The sequence below is a fragment of the Columba livia genome, chromosome 8 (assembly GCF_036013475.1).
Source record: "Columba livia isolate bColLiv1 breed racing homer chromosome 8, bColLiv1.pat.W.v2, whole genome shotgun sequence".
NCBI classification, from domain to species: Eukaryota; Metazoa; Chordata; class Aves; order Columbiformes; family Columbidae; genus Columba; species Columba livia.
Window position 1 is genome coordinate 21,399,123 of NC_088609.1, and position 25,304 is coordinate 21,424,426.

General features: G+C 36.4%; 1 protein-coding gene across 6 annotated transcripts in view; it reads left to right on the forward strand.

Moving 5' to 3' along the window:
• The window catches only part of COL11A1 (collagen type XI alpha 1 chain), a 147,796-nt gene that overhangs the window by 44,269 nt on the left and 78,223 nt on the right, over positions 1-25,304 (forward strand). The window contains exons 6-19 of one of the 6 annotated variants that reach the window (XM_065072486.1): positions 4,500-4,616; positions 4,884-5,030; positions 5,224-5,319; positions 7,512-7,757; positions 9,813-9,875; positions 10,787-10,828; positions 11,184-11,246; positions 14,059-14,133; positions 16,470-16,553; positions 16,806-16,862; positions 20,872-20,925; positions 22,293-22,346; positions 22,460-22,513; positions 23,108-23,161. In XM_065072486.1, the coding sequence (XP_064928558.1) occupies positions 4,500-4,616; positions 4,884-5,030; positions 5,224-5,319; positions 7,512-7,757; positions 9,813-9,875; positions 10,787-10,828; positions 11,184-11,246; positions 14,059-14,133; positions 16,470-16,553; positions 16,806-16,862; positions 20,872-20,925; positions 22,293-22,346; positions 22,460-22,513; positions 23,108-23,161 (1,206 nt within the window). Of the gene's footprint in view, positions 1-4,499; positions 4,617-4,695; positions 5,031-5,223; positions 5,320-7,511; positions 7,758-9,812; positions 9,876-10,786; positions 10,829-11,183; positions 11,247-14,058; positions 14,134-16,469; positions 16,554-16,805; positions 16,863-20,871; positions 20,926-22,292; positions 22,347-22,459; positions 22,514-23,107; positions 23,162-25,304 lie in introns of those variants that run through there. The other 5 variants (XM_065072480.1, XM_065072483.1, XM_065072482.1 and 2 more) reach the window with 5 other exon arrangements.

Sequence of the window (25,304 nt, forward strand, 5' to 3'; positions counted from 1 at the left end):
AGAGTACCCATAGAAGGATCATCAGAATCATCCTCAAGGGGAGTGTCCCTTTAAATCCCATTCCAGTTTCTTGATTCTCTGGCTGCATTCCTGACAAGTAGTACCTTCTTTTAGTATACAGCTAATGAAACAAATTATGCTTTCTTCAACTACACTCTTCATCTCTGTCATACTTGCTTTCATTCCTGGCTTTGATTTCTTCCTGGAGTTAGTAGTCCTACCTAAATTTAGAAAGTGGCAGAAGATATTTTTCCATTTGCATTAATTAATTTTGAGATTCTAGATGCTTTCTCCTGTATTTTCAAGAGTCTCTTTCCTTTGATTAGCAGTGCAACCATGACAGATTTCTGTGAACTCCCCAGCTTCTGTGTACTAGTAGCAAGGCCTGAGGTAGCATGGGTTTTGCACTCAGAAATGTTAGGATCCAAAATGTGATGGCACTTTTCTTAAGGTTTGTTGAGGTGTCAAATTGAGTGGGTCACATTGCCGTCTCTGGTCATTTGCTAAAAGTGACCTTACAGTTGTGTAGCTCCTGAAAAAAGGAGGGATATGTGCCACATTTCCAATATTGACTGTTAATGGCAGGGTAAGCCAGAGTGCCAGCTTCACAACAGGTGTCTAAAGCCCAATTATTCACTCCGTTAAACCTGTTCCTAGTGATAGTAAATTTTGTCCTCATTTAACTGGCCAGTCCTTTACCAGTTCTATTGTCTCATCTTATAAGTGGGGAATAGCCTTTTTCAGGTTGAGTTGGTAAAATCATGCTGTAGAGTAAAACATGTTTCTAAAGTACATCTTTACTGCAAGTTAGGAGCGTAGAGGTGCATTCCTTCATATGGACAGATTGTGCCTCAGGAAATACATCTGGAAGATTTTGCATCTATATTTCACTAATTGCAACAGAACCCATGTAATACAGTACAAAACATATTCTCTCTGTTTATTAGCTGGCCTGAAAGACTAGAGTTGCTTGTCTTTCGGAAAGAAACAGCTGAAAAGGAAGGATTGCTAAGAATAAGGTCTTTCTGTGTAGGAAGTGTAGGGCTACAGCATGTTCCTACTTGTCCCCCTTGTAGCAAGGGGTCTACAAAGTACTGCCAAATAGGAACTTCTTGAATATGGTTTCAGCACAGTGGCCACATGTCCTAGCTTGTAGGTTCAAGAATTTCCTTAATACCCCTCTGATACTGTGCTCTTAAAAAGGAAGAAAAAAAGCCCATGGAGAAGATCTTCACTTGCATGGCAGTAATCTGATTCCAGCATGGAAACTGGCATTCCCCACTTTTCATCCATTCCTGTGCTTTTTGTCTGTGTGCCTGCGTATCATTGCAACCCAAATGTACCGCTGTATTTGTGATAATGTTTTGAAAATGTCAAGAAATTTCATTTTCTTTAATAGAAAAGAACGATGCACCATACCCAAAAGTGAAGTATTTTCTGTGTGATTATGCATGATGCAATAGATCTCTCCACATACTCATGCTTTTTTGTATGTGTTTTTTAGTTCTCATTCATAAATGTCTGGCTTTCCAAACTATGCCTCTGGCAGATCTTAGCATAAATATCAATTTATCCACCACTTTCTTTTTTTAATACTAACATACTTGGCACAGATATTTTTCCTTTTTTTTTTTTTTTTCCTAGTCAACATTTCTGTTTAATTTATGGTCTCTGAAGAACTTTTTGTAACCCACTGTTGTAATTTTATTAGTCACATAGTTGGCACAACTCAGCACAGCCATTCAGCTTACCTTGAGGGAAGCCATCCTACGGAAATTTGAAAAACAGTTATGATACTTTGCAACACAGAGTTATAAAGTAATTGTTAATTGGTCAAAATGAATGCTGGAATGAATGCTTCCAGATTCAGAATAAGTCTACAATGCTTACTAAAAAGGAATCTATGTATCTGGAAATTATTAAAACAAATTCCTAACAGCATATTTAAATTTAAATCCAGCTAATGAAACAGTAGTTCTCTCCAAAATATTCCTCCAATTATCCCGTAAGGTATTGGATAATATTTAATATGAGTAGTGTCTACTGTTTTGGTACCAATAAAAATTACATAGTAGAGTGTTTGATTCTTGTTGTTTGTCTGATGAAGCATTTAAAAGTATGAAATGAGTTGTCACTGGTAGGACAGAGTGACTAAGTTTGAAGAGGTATATTCCAATAAAGACGACTTTTCTTGTAGATCAACCTAGTTTGCATGGACTTTTCAACATAAGATAATCAGATTTTATGCATTTTGCACACATTTTTATAATTTCCAAATAAATACAGCAATTTCAATGCTATTCTGTAACTATTTCAAAAGGGCTGTTTTTATCCATGTGTTTATTTCTTTTCTTTAGTTCCTTTATATGGCTGCTTATGGTCTCCTAGAAACTTGTCACTGTGTTTTCACACAGTGGTATCCTTCAGTAGAAACAAGTTGTATTCAGTTGCATTTCCAGAACTGCAGAAGCCAGAAAACATGCTTTTATACATTTACACATCTGTAAATATGTATTATCACTGCTGATGAGGCCCTCGGACAATACCATGTACAAGTCAAAGATGTTCCATTGACTTCATTTGGATTAGGACTAAATCCGAATTTACTGAACAGGAAGAGAATAATCACATAGTACCTACCAGGTTCAAGTCCACAATGCTGCAGATTTTGAAAAGTATAAATAGAATCAATTTATTTCTGTAATGCCAACAGTACCACTGATAAATTCAAATAATGGCTTATGTTATATAACAGGCAGAGATAAAGCACCATTATACTTCACAGAGAAGATATTCCCCACCAGAAATCATAAATGTTTTGTTATTTAAGTGTAGTTTGAAGTTCTCTTATTAATGTGCAATATAGTTTTGGACAATTACCAAAAGTATGTTACATTCTTTCTATATGTTTATGAAATGTCATGCCTAGCCAAGTTCTGTGTGCATGGGTGTAGAAATAATCAGAAGGATAATCAAACAAAAAGCATCTGACTTCTTAAAAGAATCGGTATCTTCTCTTTAAGAAAAGCTGTTGGTTGTAGTAGGACTCTGAGGAGTCACAGGAGTGAATTAACAGAAACCCGTGTAATGGGGTTTCTAGGTGATTAAGACCTTTCAGTGTCAGTCTTATGCTTCCTGAGGAAATCAGCTTCTCCATATTTTCCGCACACTAAAATCATAAGTACAAGTATTGTATCAGAAGGCTTCTCCAGAAAAACAGTTAAACCAGTTGTTTGGTTACATGGTAGAATATATTTTGGTATATGGAGGTCAGTTTTTATCTCATTTACAATTTCTTCTAAATGTCAATCTCTTTCTGTTGCTGATTATATTTATGGCTTCTATGAATCGTCAGAGTCATTTAGAAATGTAATTTACTAATCTTCTCAACAACCTAATGGAAGAAACAGATATTGTCTTTGCTTTGCAGACAGTGATGCTGACTTGTAACAGGAGAGAGATTTCAGAAGTGGCTAGCTCACATGAGGCACATTAGAATATTTCTTGCTTAACAAGGGAAAAAAGACACTTGGCCAGATTCTGGTCACAGTTCCACCTTTCTTTGGCTCTCTGGGCCTATAAAGAGAATTGGTAGCAGCCATGAAACTGCTTTAATTTACAGGACCAACACGTTTCTGTAGCTTCAAGCATCACAGGAGTGGTAACATAGTTTAAAGCTGCCCTTCTCAGCTGTGATGAGTAGTACTGGGTGCATGTAATATCTAGACCGATATCTTCATGGCACAGCCAGGATTGACAGCTCAAGAGTTCCTGGCTTCCTAGTTCATGTTCACAACATTACACTAGCCAATTCTAACTCATTTTTTTCTTGTAAAAGTTCTGTGGGCCAAATCTCCGTTTGATACTAGTTATTATAGATACAGAGCTATGGAGCAATTTACAGCAGCTGAGGATCTTACCTTTAAATGAAATTATATCAGTGAAGCTTTTGTTCAGGCAGTGTGTACCATGGAGCTTCCCTGGTTTTGAGAACTCTCCAGCAAACAAGAGGAGGATAGCCATGGTTGTTTGTGAGTTGTGGCCTCTTTCCTGTATCTGAAATTATTTACCTTGTTCATGTCAGATATTGGCATCTCTCCACTCTTCTGGTCACCTGAAAACAAAACAAAACACAGGTAGAAGAGTATAGGTAAAAAGAGGCATTATTTGTACTTTAAAGATTAAATAAATATATGATTTCACAAAGATCATTTGGTACTCCAAGTATTCCAAATTATAGTTGATTCTCCTGCACAGTCCAATAAAAGAGTTGTTTCCTGGCACTACTGCTTGCTTTTTTATTGCTTTTATATTGTGCTTTGAAAGAAATAAGAAATTGTATTTTTACCCCAAATGAATAACTATATTGAATTGTTCATACTACCTTAATTTCCTTAAGCTTTATTCCTAAGTAAAGGTTAAGATGCTTTCCAGTATTGCTAATCTAGTTTGCTACCACTAACATGGGCATGCCTGATATTTTTCCATTTGCAATGTAGTACACACCAGAAGATTTTATCGAATATGACTATGAGTATGGGGATGCAGATTATAAAGAAACTGATTCTGTAACAGAGGGACCCCCACTGTTCGAAGAGACAGTAGCACAAACAGAGGTAACAGAGTCTGATCTGCTTGTTGTGTGGTGTCCAGCTGTCCCCTACTACATGGTTTGTCAATTTGTGTCTTCTGTATATAAGCTTAATGTTTTCCTTTCACTCATTTCTTTATTCTGTAGCTGTTACTCTTGCAGTTAGAGATGGAAGGTCTCATGGCTGACAGCATTCATCTCACGTTTGGTTACCCTTCTTTCATTCATGCTTTCTCAATTTTCTTTTCATTTTATTTATGTTTTCCCATTCCATCTTTCATAACGTTTGCAGAAAAAGAAAGCCATGGTCAAAAAGAAGAAGAGGACAGTGGCCACTAGCTCAAAGGACAAACCTCAAAAGGCCACAACAAAAAAATCTGAAAAGTATGCATCCAAGAAGAAGAAAAGTTATCAAGAAGCAACAAAAGGCAAACTAGGGGTAAAGGTAGCCAAGAAAAAATCAAGATCTTTCCCATACCAAGACTGGAAGATCTCTGATAATAAGAAAAAAAAAACCTAACCCCACTAGATGAATACGTCTGGCTAATATCATAACCTGAATCAAAGTCATCCCTCTTGAATTTTTCCTATTTTTTTTTAATAATATACTTTTTCTTTTTCTTTAATACTAGGCAAACATTGTTGATGGATTTCAAGAATATAGCATAGCTGAAAATGAGTATGGGCCCCAGACAGAAGCTCCCTCCAGAACTACTGAAGCAAATGAGGTAATGAGGACTCTTGAGAAAATGATAGGCAAAAATACTTGCCCAGCAGATTTCAAGGATTAAAAAAGCACAAACACATTTTAAAAGGATGAATGTCTGTGTAGTATACATATCTGTAATAGCAGTTAATGCGAATTTATGCTTCCTCAACCAATATCAGAACCTACTGTTTTCTTGTGCAGAACTCCCCATTGCATCTTCATGATTCCGGAAATTGTTCAGTGAAATATACTGTGGGAATGCAGGCTTGTTGCATTCAGTGTGGATGTGAATGGAGCTACGTCTAGTATAAACCAGGTTAATACTACACGTAGTCTTCCCCATCTACTAGGAAGCGAAGCCTCTAATTTTTCCTGTAATTCTTAAGATGCAGCATAAAATGAGCCTAACACAAGACAAAGAGTGGCTGAAACCATAGCAGCATGTTGAAGTTGAGTCAGAAGCCATCATTTCCTTTTAATAGTCCCTCAGCTAACAAAAACAAATTATTTGCTTTTCACTGAGGTTCTTTTCAAATGAAATGTATTTTGAACTGTCAAAAAAGGGTAACATCATTATTTTGACTTATCTTAGAAACCATGTTTTTAGAAAGCCACAATGACAAACCTAAATGTTATTTTAAGGTTACTACACCTAAGCCAGTGTTGATTAATATGTCTGGATATTAATCAATGCTAGTTTTAGAAAAATGATGGCTGATTATAAGAAATATTGTTGCATTTTTCTTTCACATTTTCTTTTCAAAATGAAGATATGTTGCTGAAAAGATGTACAAAACTGTCCCTTCCTCCCTCCTCCTCTCCCCCCCACCCTGGACATTTGAAAGGGTCCCCATTTGTTTTTTGTTTTTCTTCCTCTGTATCTTGGAACATGAAGGTGAATTAAGGTATTTTTGACTCAATGTACTGTAGACTATTCTTATGTTAAATCTCATGTTTACTTCTCACAAGTTGATCAACAGAGGCATAGTGAAATCATTCTGTTTCTTGGGCAATTATGTGCCAGTTGTACAATACTGCAGTTGCAATGAGGTAGATCCAAAGTGTTAATGCTCTCCTTAGTCAGAGCAGTTCTACATAAAGGGAAAAACTGACTTAGAATTGGTTCAGATCTGCAATTACTCTAGCTGTAAGGCAAAAGGCATAGCCCAGTAGCTAATGGAATTCGGCAACTGTTAAATCAGAACCCGGCCTTCTATTTTAATTGCAATATATTTCAATATCATTATTAGATCAAGATATTTTTTGATTACTCTGAATGTTGATTAGCTTCTTAATATATTCTTAAATTATACTACTTCATCTTGCCTTACCATCTAGAATATCGATCTCATATTAATAATATCCGAACTTTGATTTCTTTCAAAACTATTCTTTCAAGAGACCTGTGTAACAGAATAAAACAGTACTCTTTTTTACTCCCCCCTCGCCCCCCAAATGGTTTCGTACATCTCAAATATAGCATTCTTTTAAACTGCTTTGGCGCTTGTAAGTTAGTTGCTTGGTTTGACAGTTTATGTACTTGAAGATGGAAGTTTAGATTTCAGAAATAATAAAATTAATGAATTAATGTGAGTCTTGCATGTGGAATTTGACTCAGACAAAAAGTATATAAATGTCCATGACAGACATGAACCATGACTTTTAAAGTGATAAATAAAGTGCAAAATCATTAACAAGAGAAAAGAAGTAGAAACATTTAGCTCAGCATTGGTATTTATCAACACAGAATAATGTAGAAGGCTGGGCTCAACTGAAGTGCTGCTTGCACTTCCTGTACATTGCTATTGGTAAATGCTCTGAATTTATTCATTGTTCATTGCAGTGCACATGTCCATTCATGAATGCTTCTAAGTGTGAAACCAAGCAGGGAAATTTAGGTGTATTTGGCATAAAAGTAACATTAAGCAGGCAGCACACGTAGTGTACTGGATATATTGAATTCAGTGTTTTTGTAAATTTCTAAAAAGGCATTACTTCTTTGTACTACTTAATAGAAAGATCTTTTAATTACTCTGAAAGACTGGACTTCCATTCCTTCAGACTCTAATTAAAAGACAATATGCTGTAGTTCTTCTGTTCTTTCTTCTTTCGACAAGTCATCATGGTGGATCAGCATATGCTTACATTGCTTTACTAACAATAACCCATGTATTCCTCCTATTTCCAAATCTTTGCTACTGATATGAATAGCAAAATCCTGTTGAAGAAGTATTTGCTGAAGAATACGTAACTGGAGAGGATTATGATAAAAAAACTGAGGAAACTGAATATGGAAGCAGAGGAGTAGACCTCAGTGAATCTGATCTGCTGGTAGATGGAGATTTAGGCGAATATGACTTTTATGAATATAAAGAATATGAAGAGAAACCAACTGATTCCACTAATGAGGAGTTTGGTCCAGGTGTTCCTGCAGAGACCGATATCACAGAAACCAGCGTAAGTTGATTGGAGGTATAATGCAGAATAATTTAATTTAGTGGATTTTTTACAGTTATACAGACTCAGAACTGTACAGACCCTGATCCAGAGCTACTTGTCCATATTAGATATATTCTTACTTTCTATAGGCTTTGGAGCAGGCCTATTCTCTTCTTTTAGTAATCCTGAACTTTTGATTTCTCTTAAATGCAAGGCTTTTGTCTCTTTTGCTGAAGGGAGGGTTGAAGATGGGAGGGAGATGAAAGAAGAGGTGGAATTTAAAGAAAAAAAATTATAAAATGAACAGGTTTTAAAATCTTCCAAAACGAGAGCTAAAGCTGGAAAGAAATAAAGTTCTAATCCAAGTACTGTAATTAATATTTTCACATGATTACCTTAAGGAGTTGAAATGCATATAAGTGTCTAGAATCCTATCGCTTCTGCAACTTTACAGGGAGAAAATTCATGAGTGGGAAGGTGGAGGTCTGAACCCTTCCATGAAAATAAACTTAGTCAATTGTGACAGGTTTATGACTTGTGGGAGTGATTTAACAGCTTGGGATATATAAGGAAAGATAGGATGACATGGTGGATCCTGTGAATCATGCTCTTTTGTGTGTGTTTTATAGCTCTCTCTTTCCCCCTGACTTAATCACAGGCTTAACAGCAAGGCTTTAATTTTCCTTTAGTTGTGCCAAGATCCTTGTTTATCAGTTTACCAGACTGTGGAAGCTGCAAAGAAAATTAATATGAGTAAGACTGGAAGCAAAATTAATTCTTATTTGGATTTTTAATTGGGAAGGCCTTGAGTATAGTAGGAAAGGAGAATTTTTTTTGCAGTATTTGCTCAGTCTTACCTTTATTTTCTCCTCACAAACTCAAAACTTTAGTTTACAAAGGATACAAGAAATAACAGCAAATGCTGTGAGGTTGCTTTTCTCTGCCAACTTTGAAACCCATACTTCTGTATTTCTTTTATCATTCCTTTCTAAAGCCTGTTAGGGTCATTGTATTTTTTAATGATCCTTATCTATGCAATGTGATACAAGCTTACTTTTTTCCTTCTAGCCCAGATGGGGACACTGTGGCAGAATGACACAGAAAAGGTCAGATTATCTGCAAAGCGAAGAGCCCATAAGGCACCGTTTGTGCCTGCATTAAGCAAATGACAGTGCAGACTCGATCCTGTGGTGTAAATTTCAACTTAAAATGCCTTGCTACAAAACTGAGGGAGTCAGAGAGCTTGAATGAGAACCCAGGCTCTAACCTGTGCCAACTTTATTACAAGTCCCATCTGCTGAACCAGAGATACCATATCATTTTCCTTTGACACATGAATGTATTTAGAACACCTTTGACAAAAATGGCAAGACGAAAAGTACTTGATACCTGGAAACTTTCAAAAAGGGGCAGTATTTCCAAAGATGGAGACTCGATGTCATTTTTACAACCAATTTTCATTAATGTAATAGAACATAATTATCTATAGCACTTGCTACTTGATTTTTGTGAACTATTGCACTGTTACTGGTGAGATCTGTGCCTTTATAAATCAACACAAATTGCACAAGCCATGAATCTATATCTCTGTTTTTCTGTTCCAAAATATTTCATATTGAAATACTGTGACATTATCCTCAAACTTTTCAAATCCTCAGCTATTTTAGTGCAAATGTAGAATCACTCTATTGAAAGAAAAAAAAGCGCCATAAAGAGTCATTGTTAATTGTCAAGAATACGTTCATTCAAATATGAAAGAACTTTGTGAGTTGCACACAGAAGTTTTAGATTCTAAGTCCAAATTTCTAATGGGATGCAAACTATTGCATCTTATTGGAAAACTACAAATTGACAATATCCAATAATTTGAAAAGTATGCATGCAGTTTTTGCATTTTCCATTTCACATGTATTAAATATCTTTCTTTGATATGATTGTGCCTGTGATGTATTTTTTGTAGCACAGATCAATTCCAGCTTTAGCTTTCAGTTACAGATTGCTACAGTTCTTTATTGTGCTAGGTCCTTAGACTTTCTACTTATCTTCATTTTTGGGGCTGTTTTTACTGGCTAGGTGACTGGACATGGGGCTTATGGAGAAAAAGGCCAAAAGGGAGAACCAGCTGTGATTGAACCTGTAAGTACAGATGGGGGCAAGGTATTTTTTAGCACTATGTAACATTTGTACACTGTTGATACACCATTATCAAGCAATGCTGTTCATGACAGGATGCCAGTAACCTTATCCGTGATCTCTGAAACTATCACCTGCAGTGTGGATGGTATAAAAGCAATGAGATAGTAGCCAGTTCAGCCTTCCCTTTTGATGAACCACATGTTGCTTAAATGTGTGCAGAGGAGAGCAGAGCATGGATCTGCTCTGCAGGACATTTAGTAACTTCAGCTTGGACAGACCTACAGAGATAGCTTCCAGCTTAGGCACAGGTAACACTGTAACTACAGCTTTCAGCAAGAGCAGGAAGTCCATCTGAGAGGTTCAAAAAATGCTTGGGTGTTCAACCTGTGCTGGTGCAATCAAACTACTACAAGTTTAATTAAATACTTTCTTCAGAGATTACAACTTGGTCATAAGCACAGTAAGGGATCAGTGGTTTACAGAATTTTAAATAGTAGTTTACAACGGCTAGCTTCAGCTTTTTGGTCTGGTCCTCCTTCCTATGGAAAACCAAGAACAAGTGAGGATCACATATTCGTAGGTCTTACCATGACCTGGAATTTGAACTAGCATCGGCACTCAAAAAAGGGAATTAAGACTCACAACTTAGAATAGCCAAAGTTATTAACAGAATTTTTTTTAACAACATCAAAACAAAAAAGTCATATGAGAATCCTCCTGCCTAGGAATCTTTATCACTTTTAAAGCCATACAACAATTCAGATTCCAATTCTACTAATTGTGGAGGGAAGATCCCCAGAAGAGTTTATCAAAACACTAAGAAATGTTAACTTTAGTAGTTCAGCTAAATAGATGGTTTATATTTTTCTCCAAGACAAGACAAATTTAGTATCTTGTTTCATCCCCTGTAGGGTATGCTCATTGAGGGACCACCGGGACCAAGAGGACCTGCTGTAAGTAGATTAATCACAATTTCCTTTTATTTCATTTGATTTATCCACTTTGCTTTGGTATTTGGGAGTTGACACAGTTAATATTGCTCATATCATAATTCCCAAATGGTATATTAGACTTAGCATTTGTAGAAGGGAATAAAATAAGGTGATTTCAAGCATTTTAAGTGACAGCATGCTGCAAGATGAATGCACGTGAAAATCGGACTTTTGAATGTTGACTATAAATCTTTGTAAGAAAACAAAAAAGTATGCTGCCTTATACCAAATGTGTGTTCAACATAACTTTCCAGAGAAAAAATAGTTCAAAAATGCTGCAAACATTCATCATAATAATGTCATTCTTTTTCTATAGGGTCTTACAGGTCCCCCAGGTCTACAAGGTCCTGTTGGTCCTCCAGGTGACCCTGGTGAAAGGGTAAGTCAACAGACAGATTATCATGGGTATTTGTGGTATGTCTTGCACTAATTGCTACAAGGTTAAGTGTGTTAGATCCTGATCTGAAATATATATACATGGGTTAAGAAACTTCAGTGAAACTGAGGCTGATTTACTCATCTGAGCAAATCAACTGAGAATTTGGACAAACATTTCCTTAGTGGTAGAAATATATACTGTAAATACAGGAAGAAAATTATGTTCCTGTTTGTCTGTATTTCTCTGTTTTGATTTGAAGTATTTTGAAAAATAAGAAAGCAATAGGTACAAACATTTCCTATGGATCTGAAAGAGTTTTTAAAAAATCAGTATGACCTCAACTATAACATGTAGAGATATGGAGAAAAACAAGCTCTGCAGAATCAAAATACACATGGAAATATTTAAAGTGATGGATAACACTTAGATGATCTAGGCAGAGTTTGTTTGCCATATTAAATAACATACTGCTTGAGAACCCTATCCACTCATGAATATAATTAAGATCTTATCTTAGTCTTATGTGTTCTTACAAGCCTTTTCTTACTGCTACAACTAACACATTTTAGAAGAGCCTAAATGTATTTATTTGAGGGAAATATGCTACCAAAAAACTTTCCTGAGTTTTATGAGTGATAGTTTACTGATGAGTCTAGCATATTCATTCTGTATTTGTGTATACAAGATGTTGAGAAGATGCTCTTACTTCACTGAACAATGAGATAAAGTTAAAATCCCAACAATGCTTCACCTTGAGAGTAAGTCAGCATCCACACTCCTTTCTTATGTCTTCCCTGGGAATTAGCTAAATAACATATTTTGGAATTTAAACTTATAAAATAGGAATTTTAACACGTTGTAATGGAATAACTACTGATAGTAATCCTTTTGTAAAATAACTGCTTAGTGAATTCATCATAAGAAATTCTTGACTAAACACATCATGTGCCTGTCATGGAACAGACTTCATGTTTAATATAAAAAAAAAGGACACATCACACAAATAAATAATTATAGAAATGAGTTACCAAAACTCATGAGAACAATACAGATTTCTGCAACCGGATTCCGCTGTCAGATTCCATCCTAATTAAATAACATGACTTAACTTTAAATTTTAAACATAGATGGACAGGTTTGGTTTTTTACTTAATCAACAATCAGTGTATATGAACAAATGCTTTAGCTCTTGCTATAACTATTCTGACTGCTTTTCATCTTAGGCAGAAAATTTAGAAAAGTGATACTCTGAGAATATTACCACTCAGGAAAAGCACATTACTTAGTTTTAAATATTCTGCATTAATATGTAGAATAAATGAGAATGTTGTTTAAGCACAGAACTACAGAACAATTAGTTGAGAAATCCACCACTTTTTGTAGTTGCCTATGGTGCTTCAGTTTTTGTACTAAGTTATTGTATCATTCTAATCTTAATAAAGGGTATAAGACAATTGAGAAATGAATGAATATACCCTTCTGGAGAGGATCATAAGTGGTCTCACTTTTACTTACTGTAGGGATGAATTTCACTCATATAAAAAGGTGCAATTGAAGAAGAAATTGAAAAACTATTCCAGTCTTCAGTTTCATCTTCAGTAATCTAATCTTCATCTTTTGAGTTAATCTTTCAGTTCTAATCTTCACAAAGATGCATAATCATGTGGCATGAAATTACTCTAGGCTAGAGTGAAAGTTCTTTGGGTGCCTTGCCAGTGCATTCAATTATTTTTCTATTTTGTAAACTAATTTCAAAATTGGCTGCATATATAATGACTCTTTTCAACAATTACAACGTTGTATTCAATATTTTACATCTGAATTAGTAATAAATCTCAATTTAAGATTTATATATAATGTGTTATTAGTAGGGAACTATTTTTTGATACTTCAGGCTTTTTTTAAAAAAAGAGCTCAAACAGACTCAGTAACAGACTGCTGCACTTAATTCTTGAAGAGGGGAAAAAAACACCAAATTGTTTCAGATCAGCTTTCCCATTGTTTTATTCAAATACTGAGCAGCAGAAAGGACCAGTTAGAATGTTTGATGTTCGTTGGTCTGTCATTGCAACCCTGCAGAGAGCATTCTGGTGAATGAGTGCTTTGTCTGGCAGACATGCAGCAGACAAATCAGCACTCCTGGTGCAGGACCTTCCTGCCCTTGACAGCTTCAGCTGGTAAAAATGCAGCATGCAGATTGCTGGGAGGAAAGGTGCAAATATAAATCTAACTGTTGTCACAACAGCAATGTTTATCTATCCATCGTGTTGGATCAATAATGATGAGCGTCATGTACACACATTGGTACAAGTCTTCAGCTCCAGCTGACACAAAAGGTTTAGCTCTTTTTAAACTTTCAGGGAGAACTAGATTTCATAAAAAATGCATTTTGAGTTATAGCTGCAGAACTAATGTAGCCTTTGAAAAGAAAGCCTACTCAAAGGCTGGAAAGAGAATCAGCATTGTTAGTTCTCTATGTCAAATGAAGCAAAGACTTGAACGCAATGCAAATCTCAGCTCTCGCCCAACCTTTGAAATCATGAGCAGAGCCTCCGTAACTAGGTACTCCATATACCATTTTTTAATACAGTTTGTCTTTGTATAGCTTTCTTTCCTATTGCTGAATGTTTTCCCCAAACTCAGTTCTTTGATTACCTCACTAATGATGAATAACAAAGCAAAGAAAATGTTAAACCTCCAAGTGTGTCATTATGAATACAAGTGTAAGTGTGTATGAGTGATTCAAAAGGTTTGTCTTATGTAACTATCTTTTTGTTCTCATCCGATTTTCTCTCATCCATTTTTTCTTTAGGGTCCACCTGGTCGCCCTGGTCTCCCTGGTGCTGATGGTTTAGCAGGTCCTCCAGGTACCATGTTAATGTTGCCGGTAAGTTGTATTATAGTTACAGGGTAACCAGCCTCCAAAACGAGGAACTTTGTTTCAAAAAATGTATCAGTGTTTTCTTTTTTCATCTGATTTTGTCTTTGGAGTGCAAAACGATGCAGTTTCTTCTATGGTGTAAGCATTTGAAGATCATATGGTACCTTTTTTCCTCAAATAAAACATATGCTTTAGTTCCTGCATGACTGCCAGATTGGAACCTACATGATTGTATTACACCCACTGAAATCCTCCTTATATTTTCAACAGTAACTATTATTTGCTACTATATGTCCTAAACAAGGAGCTTGCTGTTGCACAAAGGACCTGTACTCCCAGCAGGCCTGTGTGCTTCCAAGTCTCTTTGACACGGAGAATTTTAAGTATTCCATGCTTAAAATTTGACTTCAATGTCCTCTTTGAAGAGTCAGTGCATCCTTTGAATAGAAATATATTCACATAGCCAGCTCTGCTCCCACTGGAGTCAAAGCAAAACACCATCTGTTTTAGCAGGTGGAGGAACAAGCCCAAAACTGCTAATGTAGCTTGCAGCTTTGTGGCCTGAAAAGTACTGTGTGCGTGGAATTCATTATTCCTAAGTGTATGTGTGTATGTGAAAGATCTGATGAGTACTACCATCCCAGAGAACTGATAAAGCAACTGTAAATGAAGGCGCAATAAAGCAAAGTAAGTTAAAAGTCTCAGAACTGTAGTTGCTGCAGTTCTGATTCAGGAGGCAGAACTCCATCAGTGTTGATGAGGGAAGGATGATTTTGTGAAGTTTCTTTTCTATTTATGAAACAATCAATGGAATTTTATTAAAATAAGGTAAAGTTTTTGACCTTATGCTTGCATGAAGTTTTGTTATCACAGCTGGCTGTCTAACAGCAATATTTGTCTACCAAGAATTAGTTGATAGAGATATGCCACTATTCCTCTGGCATATAATTCTCAAATTATTCTTCTGTCTGTAATTGCTGTGCCAGCAGAGGAAAGTTTATTAGTTTGCTCCATTAAAAGTCGTAAGTGTGGACTAATACTTAACCTATCAGTCACTTTGCAAAATCTTGCTAGCGTTATTTTTAGATGTTAATGAGTCTCACCACAAATAATTTACCAAGTAAACCAAGAAATTTCTCAGGAAGGAAGAAATTGGCTTAACGTCTCTCGAGTTCCAGCCTAGTAGTTTAACCATCATCCTGACTTCCACATTTATAAACCCCACTGAGAAACCACTATCCTTTTATATAACAGAGGATGTGCTCACTTTATACGATCCTGGTATAAAGGAATTAGCAGGTGGAATTGAATCTAGCAGTGGCAGTTAAGTCTTGTCACAGAGGTACATTCAAAACACTGAGTAACATGTGGCAAACACCTTTTGTGGGATGTGTGGCTCTTCGTTATCACGTGTGGGGCTCGATTTCATCGAAATGGCTTCACGTTTCAGTGGATGCAAGACAATTCATGTAGGCATTTTTGCTTGGAAGAATATTTTGAAAATGTGGTTGATTCCACATAATACATATTCGTAGAAACCACTTGGCCTCTTTTCAAATGATAGAAGACTTGCTAGTTCTCATTTTAGAGAAAGTCAGATACTCATTTGTTGGGGCTTAAAGCCATAGGTTTTCCACCATTTGCCCCCACAAAATCCTTCTATTCTGATAACAATGGGACTGCAGGAGAAAGACCTCAGTTCTGATGCCATGTCTGGGTGTAGGAAAACTCGACAAACGGTGTGGGCAATGAAAGATTCATGGGTCAGATATCCCGTGTGCCTATGCTATACCTTTGGAAAGCCGTGCTTCTTGTTGCAGCATAGAGTCTCTGCAACATTGCAAAGCTTCTGCTAGCAGTTTCATGAGCAATGACAGTCCAAGAGTACAGGAATGAGTACTTAAAATTTATTCTGTAATTGATTTTGAAATTGTCAGAAATGACACAAAACTGTTTCAGTTTAGATGCCAAATGTTTTTAAAATTAAAGTCTGCCTTAAATTGAATTGCATTTTTCTTGGGTAGCCACCAATGTACTGATAATAAATCAATTTTTCTACCTATTTTTAATGAGGTTTTGCAGACAATTAGATTCTATTTTGGCCTCTTTTGAAGCAAGCAAAGAAGCAAACAAAATTAAAATCAAACTCCTACGAAAACAGTAAAGTATTTGTTAATAATGGATCAGATTTGCGCTTCAGTTCTAAACTGTTACCAGTGACTTAATATTCATGCTGGATCCAGTGGCCTCAGTGCAGCAGCCTTCTGAAGTTAGTGGGATGAACTAAGGTCTGGTTTTAATTTGATATATTCTGATTTCTTTTCTTGTTTTTATACATGCAGTTCCGCTTTGGTGGAGATGGTGAGAAGGGTCCAACAATCTCAGCTCAGGAAGCTCAAGCACAAGCTATTCTTCAGCAAGCTAGGGTGAGCACAAGGAGTCTACAAACAAAACTGCTGCAAGGGTACAGCTCCAAAAAAGTTCCGTTTTATATCATGCAGACTGTGAAGTAAAAATCTTGAAGCATCATCTCATTGGAGTAGTCATCCTTATTGACAACTGGCTCAATGATGGAAGCTATTTGCTAATGCATTATGAAGTTGTATTTATATGGAATTTGCATGCTGGCTGGCAACTTTTTCTTGAAAACTGGTGTTTTGTTCTGTTTGTTTTCTCAGATTGCCATGAGAGGTCCACCTGGTCCCATGGGACTCACTGGAAGACCAGGTCCTGTGGTATGTAAACAGAACAGGGGCACAGGCTTAAGAACACAGTAATGCAAGTCCATGGATCTCATTCTGGCCTTGCCTACACCTCTGTATTTGTACTTACTTTATTTGAAAAGAAACTGATATAATTAAAGCCATGGTTTACATTCTTATTCTTATTTATATTCTTATTCTTATTACAATGCATCCTGAATACTGAATCAGTTTTAATGGTAAATTTTGGTTTGTTTGGATAAAGCACATTGGTAGATTTACAAAACCAGTGAATAGTTTTACATAAGTAATTACACATGCCTCTACAGTCAGTCATCCCTGTAATAACGTTTATAAAATTTCTTGTGGTAAATATGAAACTCCACAGAAGGAGATACTGAAGCAAGAGTGTGCAGAGTGACCGTGGCTCACTATTTAAGCTGAATCTGCAGAGTTGAGAGTCATTCCTATAAACGATTAAGAGCCACACAGATTTGTACTTTTTTTACTTCAGTCATGAATTTGGCTTGACTGTTAATACCAAATGATCTTGAAAGTGGCCCTGTGGATGTTGAAAAAGCTTAATATTTGTACAAAATCTATACATGGAACACAACAGTTTTTCTGATTACGTGCAAAACAACTTTTTGATCACAAATAGGTTTGCCTCTGTAATCCCTACAAACACTTTAAAAGGACAATACTCAAAATGAAAGAATAAAACCGGGTAGGAACCTCAGCAAGCCAAAGCCACTTGATGAATCTTGCAATTGCAATTTCCTCATTCAGGAAATGGATACTTTTCAGACTCAATAGTCCACTAAATCGGGTACTTTAGCATTTACCAGATTTCAATAAGCTATTATAAAGCATCTGTACCATGATATAAAATAACAAATGCTGCAGCCAAGATCATAAGCTTTGTCAAAGACCAGTCTTTTCTAACTTTCTCCAAGGTGATTTTATTTATCCTGTAATGTAGAGTAAAATTCTCTTTTACAGTAAGTACAGCATCCTTATTTGAAAGATCCACTCCATTTAGAAATGGTTATTTTTGTCTGCTGTGATGGCACAGCTAGGTCAGCAAGTATTTGGCCTCTTAAATTTTGATCTATCTCTGCTGTAATTTTTATTTTTATCATCATTATGGTGATGGACAGTGTTAGCATTTTTCATTAAATCAGATAAACACCTAATTGTAAAACACAAATGAATACAATTGTGCTATTGAGAAATGAGAACAAGTGACTGGGTAGCCAAGAGAAAACAATGAAGCAAGTTCCTATTGTTTTTTTCTGTGAAGAAAAAGTGACTACAGAGATATGCCAGTCAGAACTATTACAGCACACACAGAAGACAGAAACAGAAGTTGCTGGAGGCTACCTGGTTTTCTCCTTGCCTCAGAAAGCAGTAAAATTTTCCTCCCAAGTAGTTTCCTTCCACTCATCCCAGTTGTGGAGATTGGGTCATAACTTATAAGTGGTGAGACTAGTATAATACGGTTCCTTTCCCTTCTTTTGCACTTCTTTCCTTCTTTAATGTGATTCTTCAGCCACAGCCCATAGCTGAACAGTAACTATCAACCTTCCAGCCTCCTCTTTTTCCCTCTCATCCTCACCTTCCTTAATGTATAGTATCTGTTAGTTTGAAAGCAGGAGAGGCATATGGACAAAAATGAGTATAGCATCCTATTATTACCAACAGAAAATACTGGCCAGGTTACTGTCGTTGTCATTGTGTATAATTATAGCAGCACAGTGCAACAGAAAGGTTGCTTCAGTGGCTCTTGCTACTATTTTCTCCAGTGACCAATTTTGTTAACAAAGAAAACCCAGAGGAACATAAGGTAATTACATACTGTTGAAGGAATATTTGGGGGAGCATAAGGAATACTCTGGATCGTGTTCTTCCCTGATCCTAGTTCTCCTCAGTGACCCTTGAAAGCTACAAGACACTAAAACTCTTTTAAGTTGTACTCTCGATTGGTTTGGTAGTGCTTCACTTCATCTTCATATAGGATAAAAAAATTTGTTCCGGATTATGCTATGCTCGAAATTGGCCAGTCTTATAAGCCCAGTCTGTTTATCTAGGTGAAATCTACTGTTTTCAGGTAAATTTTAGCTAAATATCCCACCAGAATCTCACTTTGCAGAAACTGAAATCACTGGACTTTATTTGTATTTTTAAGCAGACCTATACAAGAGCAAGCTTTTCCTGGAGCAATTCTCCCAAAGTAAATAGTTGCTACCAAGCAGAGAATTTGGCTCACAGACTCTGATCATGATTAGGTATGCAATACTTAGAAACAGTTAAACACATTGAGTCTATTTAACAAAGTAGTTCACTATTTCCAGCAGTGTATTTAAATCAAGAGGCCTGCAGGATAACATTCAGTCTATACAGACAAAATAACTATAGAAGTGCTGTAAGCCAGGAAAGACCAGTATGATATTGACAGTGGGTTGTATACCTTTAGCTGACACATGACCTTGCCTCATACTCATGCTTTCATGTTTTAAAACCCTTCACGACTTTCTGCCTGCAAAGTTCAACAAATGTATAGTATTAATAGGCATTATGCTTCTAGGCCACCAGGAGGCTCTAGAAATCCAGCTCTTTGATCTGGAGACATTTTTGGCCTATGGTTCCAGAAACAACGAGAGATTCTCGGTCTGTCAATTGTTTGTGTGCCCAGCTTATTTTAAGAATGAAATAGTTGGAGATGTTACTCTTAATGTGAATTATATTTTGTTAAATTAATCTAGTAGCTTGCAAGATACATTTAGACACATATCAGTTATTAGAAGTCTTAAAACATAGCAGTGTCAAAGCCTCAGTCTAGCTTCAACTGAGTCAGGAGTTCAGATGCTTGATTAACATAGGATACAAAATGAATATCTGCCTACAGATACTAAATGTAATCAATTATATTAATTAAAAGCAGAGCTTACATCAGGAAAACCCAAACAGTCACCACCTACCAAAAACCACTGATCTGTCCACTGCCAGTATCAGCTCGGGATCTGATTTCCAGTTTGCTTAGGACTCGATTCAATAATTGCAAGGTCAGTGAGGCTCTTTCGACTCCAGGCTGCTAGACTCAGCACTAAGCCAAGCCATGGGACCACTTCTTTCTTTCAGTGATCACTATGGTGAATATAGAAGATTAACAATTTTCCAAGGTCTGCAAGACTAATTTCATATTAAATACATACATTTGGTCATGACCTGTTTCAGAGGTCAGAAATGCAAAAGTTCTTTTGTCGATAGTAGTGAACTCCAGCATGTTCCTTCCCTGAGCCTGTATTCTATATGAGCATGTGGAGATCTTTTGTTTTGTTGTGTCTGTTTTTGTGAGACTGGCATTAAGAAAACACAAACTAATTTTGACTAGTTCTGCCCCAGATTCCTTGTACAGTATCTTACCCTAGTTTAGGTCTCTTTATGAGGAGTATTTACTCTGAAAATCAGTATCATCATTTAATGATAGTAAAGAGATGCAGTTATACAGATTTCCTACTTCTTCAGGGCCAGATGTGCAAAGACCTGGATTAAAACATCCCTGAAGTTCATGGCAAGATGAGACAGGGTATTTTTCATTGACTATATTGATCTTTGGATTGAACTCAGAGACGCTGTTGTTTTCAGTACAACACAGAAACAGATAAAGGTAAAATTAGGTAGCTTTCATTTCTGTTACCTTCCCTACAGCAGATGCACTTCTGTTTGCCTTAGTTATGTTTTTACTGTGCTCATATTTAGCTCTCAAGTATTAATAGAGAAGAAAGGTTTACATTTGATCCCATTAAAATTGGTGGGAGTTTTCTTTGGTAATAGATTTTTGGCCCTGTTCGGCTCTGTGTCCAGACAACGATATATTAGGGTTTATCTGCATATTGAAATGGTGAATTCATACCTCCTAATGAATAGGGGATGGTTTGTTTTTTCTCCCTGAAATTAATATATAGAAATAAAAACTAACTTATTCATTTCATGAGCTTTTTGTATATTTAAGAAACATGTTTTGCTTTTTTTCATCAAGGGTGGACCTGGAGCAGCAGGTGCTAAGGGTGAAAGTGGTGAACCAGGTCCCCAGGTACAATAATATTGCCTGTTATGTTTGAGCATGTTTATCTTTAAGAAAATGCATTCATATAACGTAGAATAAATCAATCAATGATACGTTTTCCATGTGCAACTGAAGAAAAAAAAACTTTTACAATACTATCCTAATTAAATGCAATAGCCTGATTGTTCATTTTGAAATATGAAAGTAACAATCTTTATTGTCACATGTAGAGTGTCATCACATGGAAACCTGTTTTAATATTGTCACTTCAGGCTCTTTGTTGAATAATCATGTCAGTCTGCAACTGTATGACCTTGGGCTCTGATGTTATCAGATCTCATAAGATGAGAGAGGTTTAATTTAGTCGGTAATTGACGGGGATATTTTCAAGAAAGACATGACATAGCAAGAATAAGTCTTCCAGAATCAGTGCATGCTTCTCAGCTTACTGTTATATCAGCTCCTGTGCAGTTATGTTAGAGATCACTGGAACATATTAAAATCTTTCAGCTTAAACCTAAAGGTAACGGGGTTCTTAAAGAAGTCATGATAGGAGTCTCTGGAACAATATTTTTGCCATATCTCAAGTGGTTTCATGTATTTGCTACATTATTGAGTGCCTGTCTTATAATTCCACATGGATATTTGCAAGAAAAACAAAGCAATTAAGCAAAAAGGCACTCTGAACAGCTTGTGAGTCTTCCAGTTTGCTTACATAGGTTTTTAGGTTTTGGTTTTGTTTTTTTTTCTTGTCCTACTCAGTATTTTTGGATGGCTAGTCCTTACCATTGCTCTTTTAACCTGAAGAAGATGCATTTGGATGGGGGATGAGAAAGCTACCACAGAAACATATGCCCACACAGCCGTCAGTGAAAGTTACATGTTTGAAAAGTGGAATTAGGTTTTTCCACCTGGGTGAATTTGGTCTCCCTCCAGTTAAAGCTGTGCTGTGTAAAGCTAAGGCAGCATGTGAGCTGTTTGCCAGCACAACTCATGTTTGTGTATGAGTTAGGGATATGAAATAATCGAATATAAAATAATTATTATGTGGCTAAAATAATTCTGGCATGAGAAGAAGAAGAGTTTTCAAACCACAGGACTGAAATCTTCAAAGCCATGAAAAGAATGTAAGAAGCTTTTATGTTAAAAGGACCAATTACACCATGTATAGTGCAATCTCATGAAAACTAGTGTTAAAATTGGTAGTACTGAGGCCAGTTTAGATGCCCATGTTGTATTAAAACTCATGGGAATTTGGAAACCAGAATCCATCTCCTGGGGAAAAATGCAGCTTTGTGTATAAAAAAATCTTGTCTCATTCTTGAGGCGAGATATTTAACTGCTTCTTTTGCTGGCTTGAATGTGATTCTAAGAATTACACTCTTTAAATTCAGGGTCCTCGTGGTGTTCAAGGTGCCCCGGGTCCAAGTGGAAAACCTGGCAAAAGGGTAGGTAGCATATGGATCAATGCTGCTCTGGTAAATAATTTCTTTTTAAATAGATGTAAATATTAACTAATTTCACTGCATTTTCAAATGTTTGCCCCTTTGGATTTTTGCAGGGACGTCCTGGAGCTGATGGTGCCAGAGGAATGCCAGGAGAACCTGGTGCCAAGGTAAATAATAATGAGACCTGAGGCTTTAATTCAGTCTTGGAATGGGCTAGAGAGATTTTACGTAGGTACCACAGTTTCTTCCAGGCCAACCCAAAATTCTTCTTTCAAGTGAAAATACTGAAGTTTCAGATAGCTGGGTCAGATGCAAGAGCTGAGAATGAATCATCCATTTTAAATATGGTAATTAATGGTAATGACTAGAGGTTTGACCTTGAAGTAACTTGATTCTTGGGGCCTGATTCCTATCCCTCTGAGTCAGTTTCTGTTTACAGAGTATCAGTAATAGTAAAGTAAGTTTTGAATCTGCAAAGTGCAGGTAGAATCAAGCTTTTCATTTCAATGTAGACTTCTTTTTATAAATAGCATAATTACAGCACAGTGAAAAAGTTGGTGTGGCATCTTCTCTTGCTTTAATGCATAGAAATAAATTTTGCAAGTTTGGTCTATGTGCTCCCTTCCATGTATGTCATTCAATAATAAAAGTGTACATATAACCAAGAGTAGAAATTATCTTCTAGAGGGAAGGCACCATTTATTCAGAGTAATACAGAATGTAATAGTCATTTACTAAAGCTGCGATTTCTTCTTTCCCAGGGTGACAGAGGTTTTGATGGCCTTCCTGGCCTCCCTGGTGACAAAGGTAACAGGGTAAGAAAAATGTGTATTTATACAACAAATTAATACTGTCACAGAAATAGTGCCCTATTCATTAAGAACAGCATTAAGGACTATGGGGGGAAATGCCAGCTTTTCACTCTACAGAATAGTATCTGTGTTGTCAGATAATGTATTCCTCACTAAACATTTCAGTAATATCAATCAAAAGGCAACAATTCATATATATTTTAATGATATTAAAATATTTTCAGAATTCAGTTCACATCTTCAGCTAGGTTTTGCTCTGATTTTCCTTAGCTAAGGAATTTGCCTGTTGGATTTAAAGTTATTGTTAAAGGAAATAGTAATAGGAAAAAGAAATTAGCATGAAATTTCTGTATCAGGAGCAAGACAAATTTTAACCTGCTGAGAAGCTAGCTCAAAAAATGCATTTGAATTGCAAACTGAGGCTTATTCCAACAACTGCAGCTTAAAGAAATATTAGAGTCAGATCAGATAAGTCAGGATAACTTGAAGTAATATTTAAAACAACTAATGTACTTGCTGCTTATGTCATACCAATCTGTAGGATGAGAGTGGATCTTTCCCTACAAAGTAGAGAAATAATCATAGCAGGGGATTTCTGCTTTAAATTATACCCCTAATGTAGATGCCAGTAACAACATGCTCTACTGAATATACCTCCCTTACTGCTGTCCTGGTAAGTGCTATGCACCATAAAAGAAACAGTGAGGGGGAATGTCAACAGAACTATTCTCATATGTGCTAAAGCCTGATGACCAAGGGATGATTATAGTTCTCACCCTTCAATGGGTAAGTGCAGTTGGTGCCCTTCCCAGGAAATCTCAACTGTGTCAGGTGCTGGCCCGTATTGTAATTCTTTGTCATAGCATCTAAGGATACTCGTTTGAGTTCTTTTTGCAATTGGGAAAGAACTCCTGGTGTCATACAGAAATGTCTCAGTCCTCTTCCTTCATCCCCTTTTACTTAAAGAGTGTAAAGCAATCAGCGTGTCACAGAATTGAAATCCAGTGTGATCAGGAGGTGACTGACCAGCAGAGGGGGCAAGGCATTAAGCTCTAGCCACTACTTCACTCTGAAGGCTGTGTAGAAATTGGTTCAGAGTCAGGGAATGTGTGTCTCCTTTCCAACCTGGAATACTAGCATTGTCTGTCTGTGGAACCTTGTGAGTCATAAAGAATTTTTTTTGCAAATATTCTGTTTGTTTCATATTTCCTAAACAAATAAATAAATAAAGCCCCCCTAAAATGGAACAATAAGTTTGGGTTGAAATTTGCAAAACAATAATGAAAATCATGGCTTCTTTTAGTAACTTCTTTCATCCCACTATTTAAAGATCACTGCATTCTTCTGTGTCTATGGAAATGTAAAATTGCACCCTGTGATCTTTCTGAGAGCAACTCAATTCAAAGCCAGATCAGATAGCTGTAGCTCTTTGGATTCCTATATACTGACAGCATATAATGCAAATATTCAGTTCTCTTTGACTTGCAATAAAGAGCACAGAAAGAAAAACAATAGAAACACTTTTTCTGTTGTAGTTATGTTTCATCTGTAAGAGAATTGATGTTGAAAACCCATAAGTTGTAGGACGTCATTCAGAATTAGTCATATTTGAACTATGCGTTGCAAATTGGATGTTTCTCTGAGGTTATGCCTCTGTCAAACGCAAGTTGTCAGGCAGGAATTACTGGATGAGATTTTCTGACTTCAAATGTAGGGGAGATCAGACCACATGGTGTAATATTCCATTTAGCCTCAATATCTATGACTTTGAACTTTTCTCATTTAGATCTACTAGATGCATAACGCTTCTCCAGTATAAAAGCAAGACACTATATGCTAGAAGAAAAGGTCTAAGTAAGAAGAAATTCAGATTTTAACAGAACATTTGAAGGAAAGAATTAGAGAATTGAAGAAGTGAGAATGCTGATAATGATAAGAAGTTTTGTTCTTACTTCACGGCAATATCAGGACACTGAATGCAAGCTCCTAGTCTAACCCTAAGAGCCATATGATTGCAAGGTAGCCCTTGAGGGGATGAATTATTTCAGTATTTGAAAGGTCAAGTCAGTCTTCACCTGGTTATTAACTGGAAGCTAGAGCACAGATCATGTGCCTCATGTGTCATCTTTCAGCATTTAGCATGTAG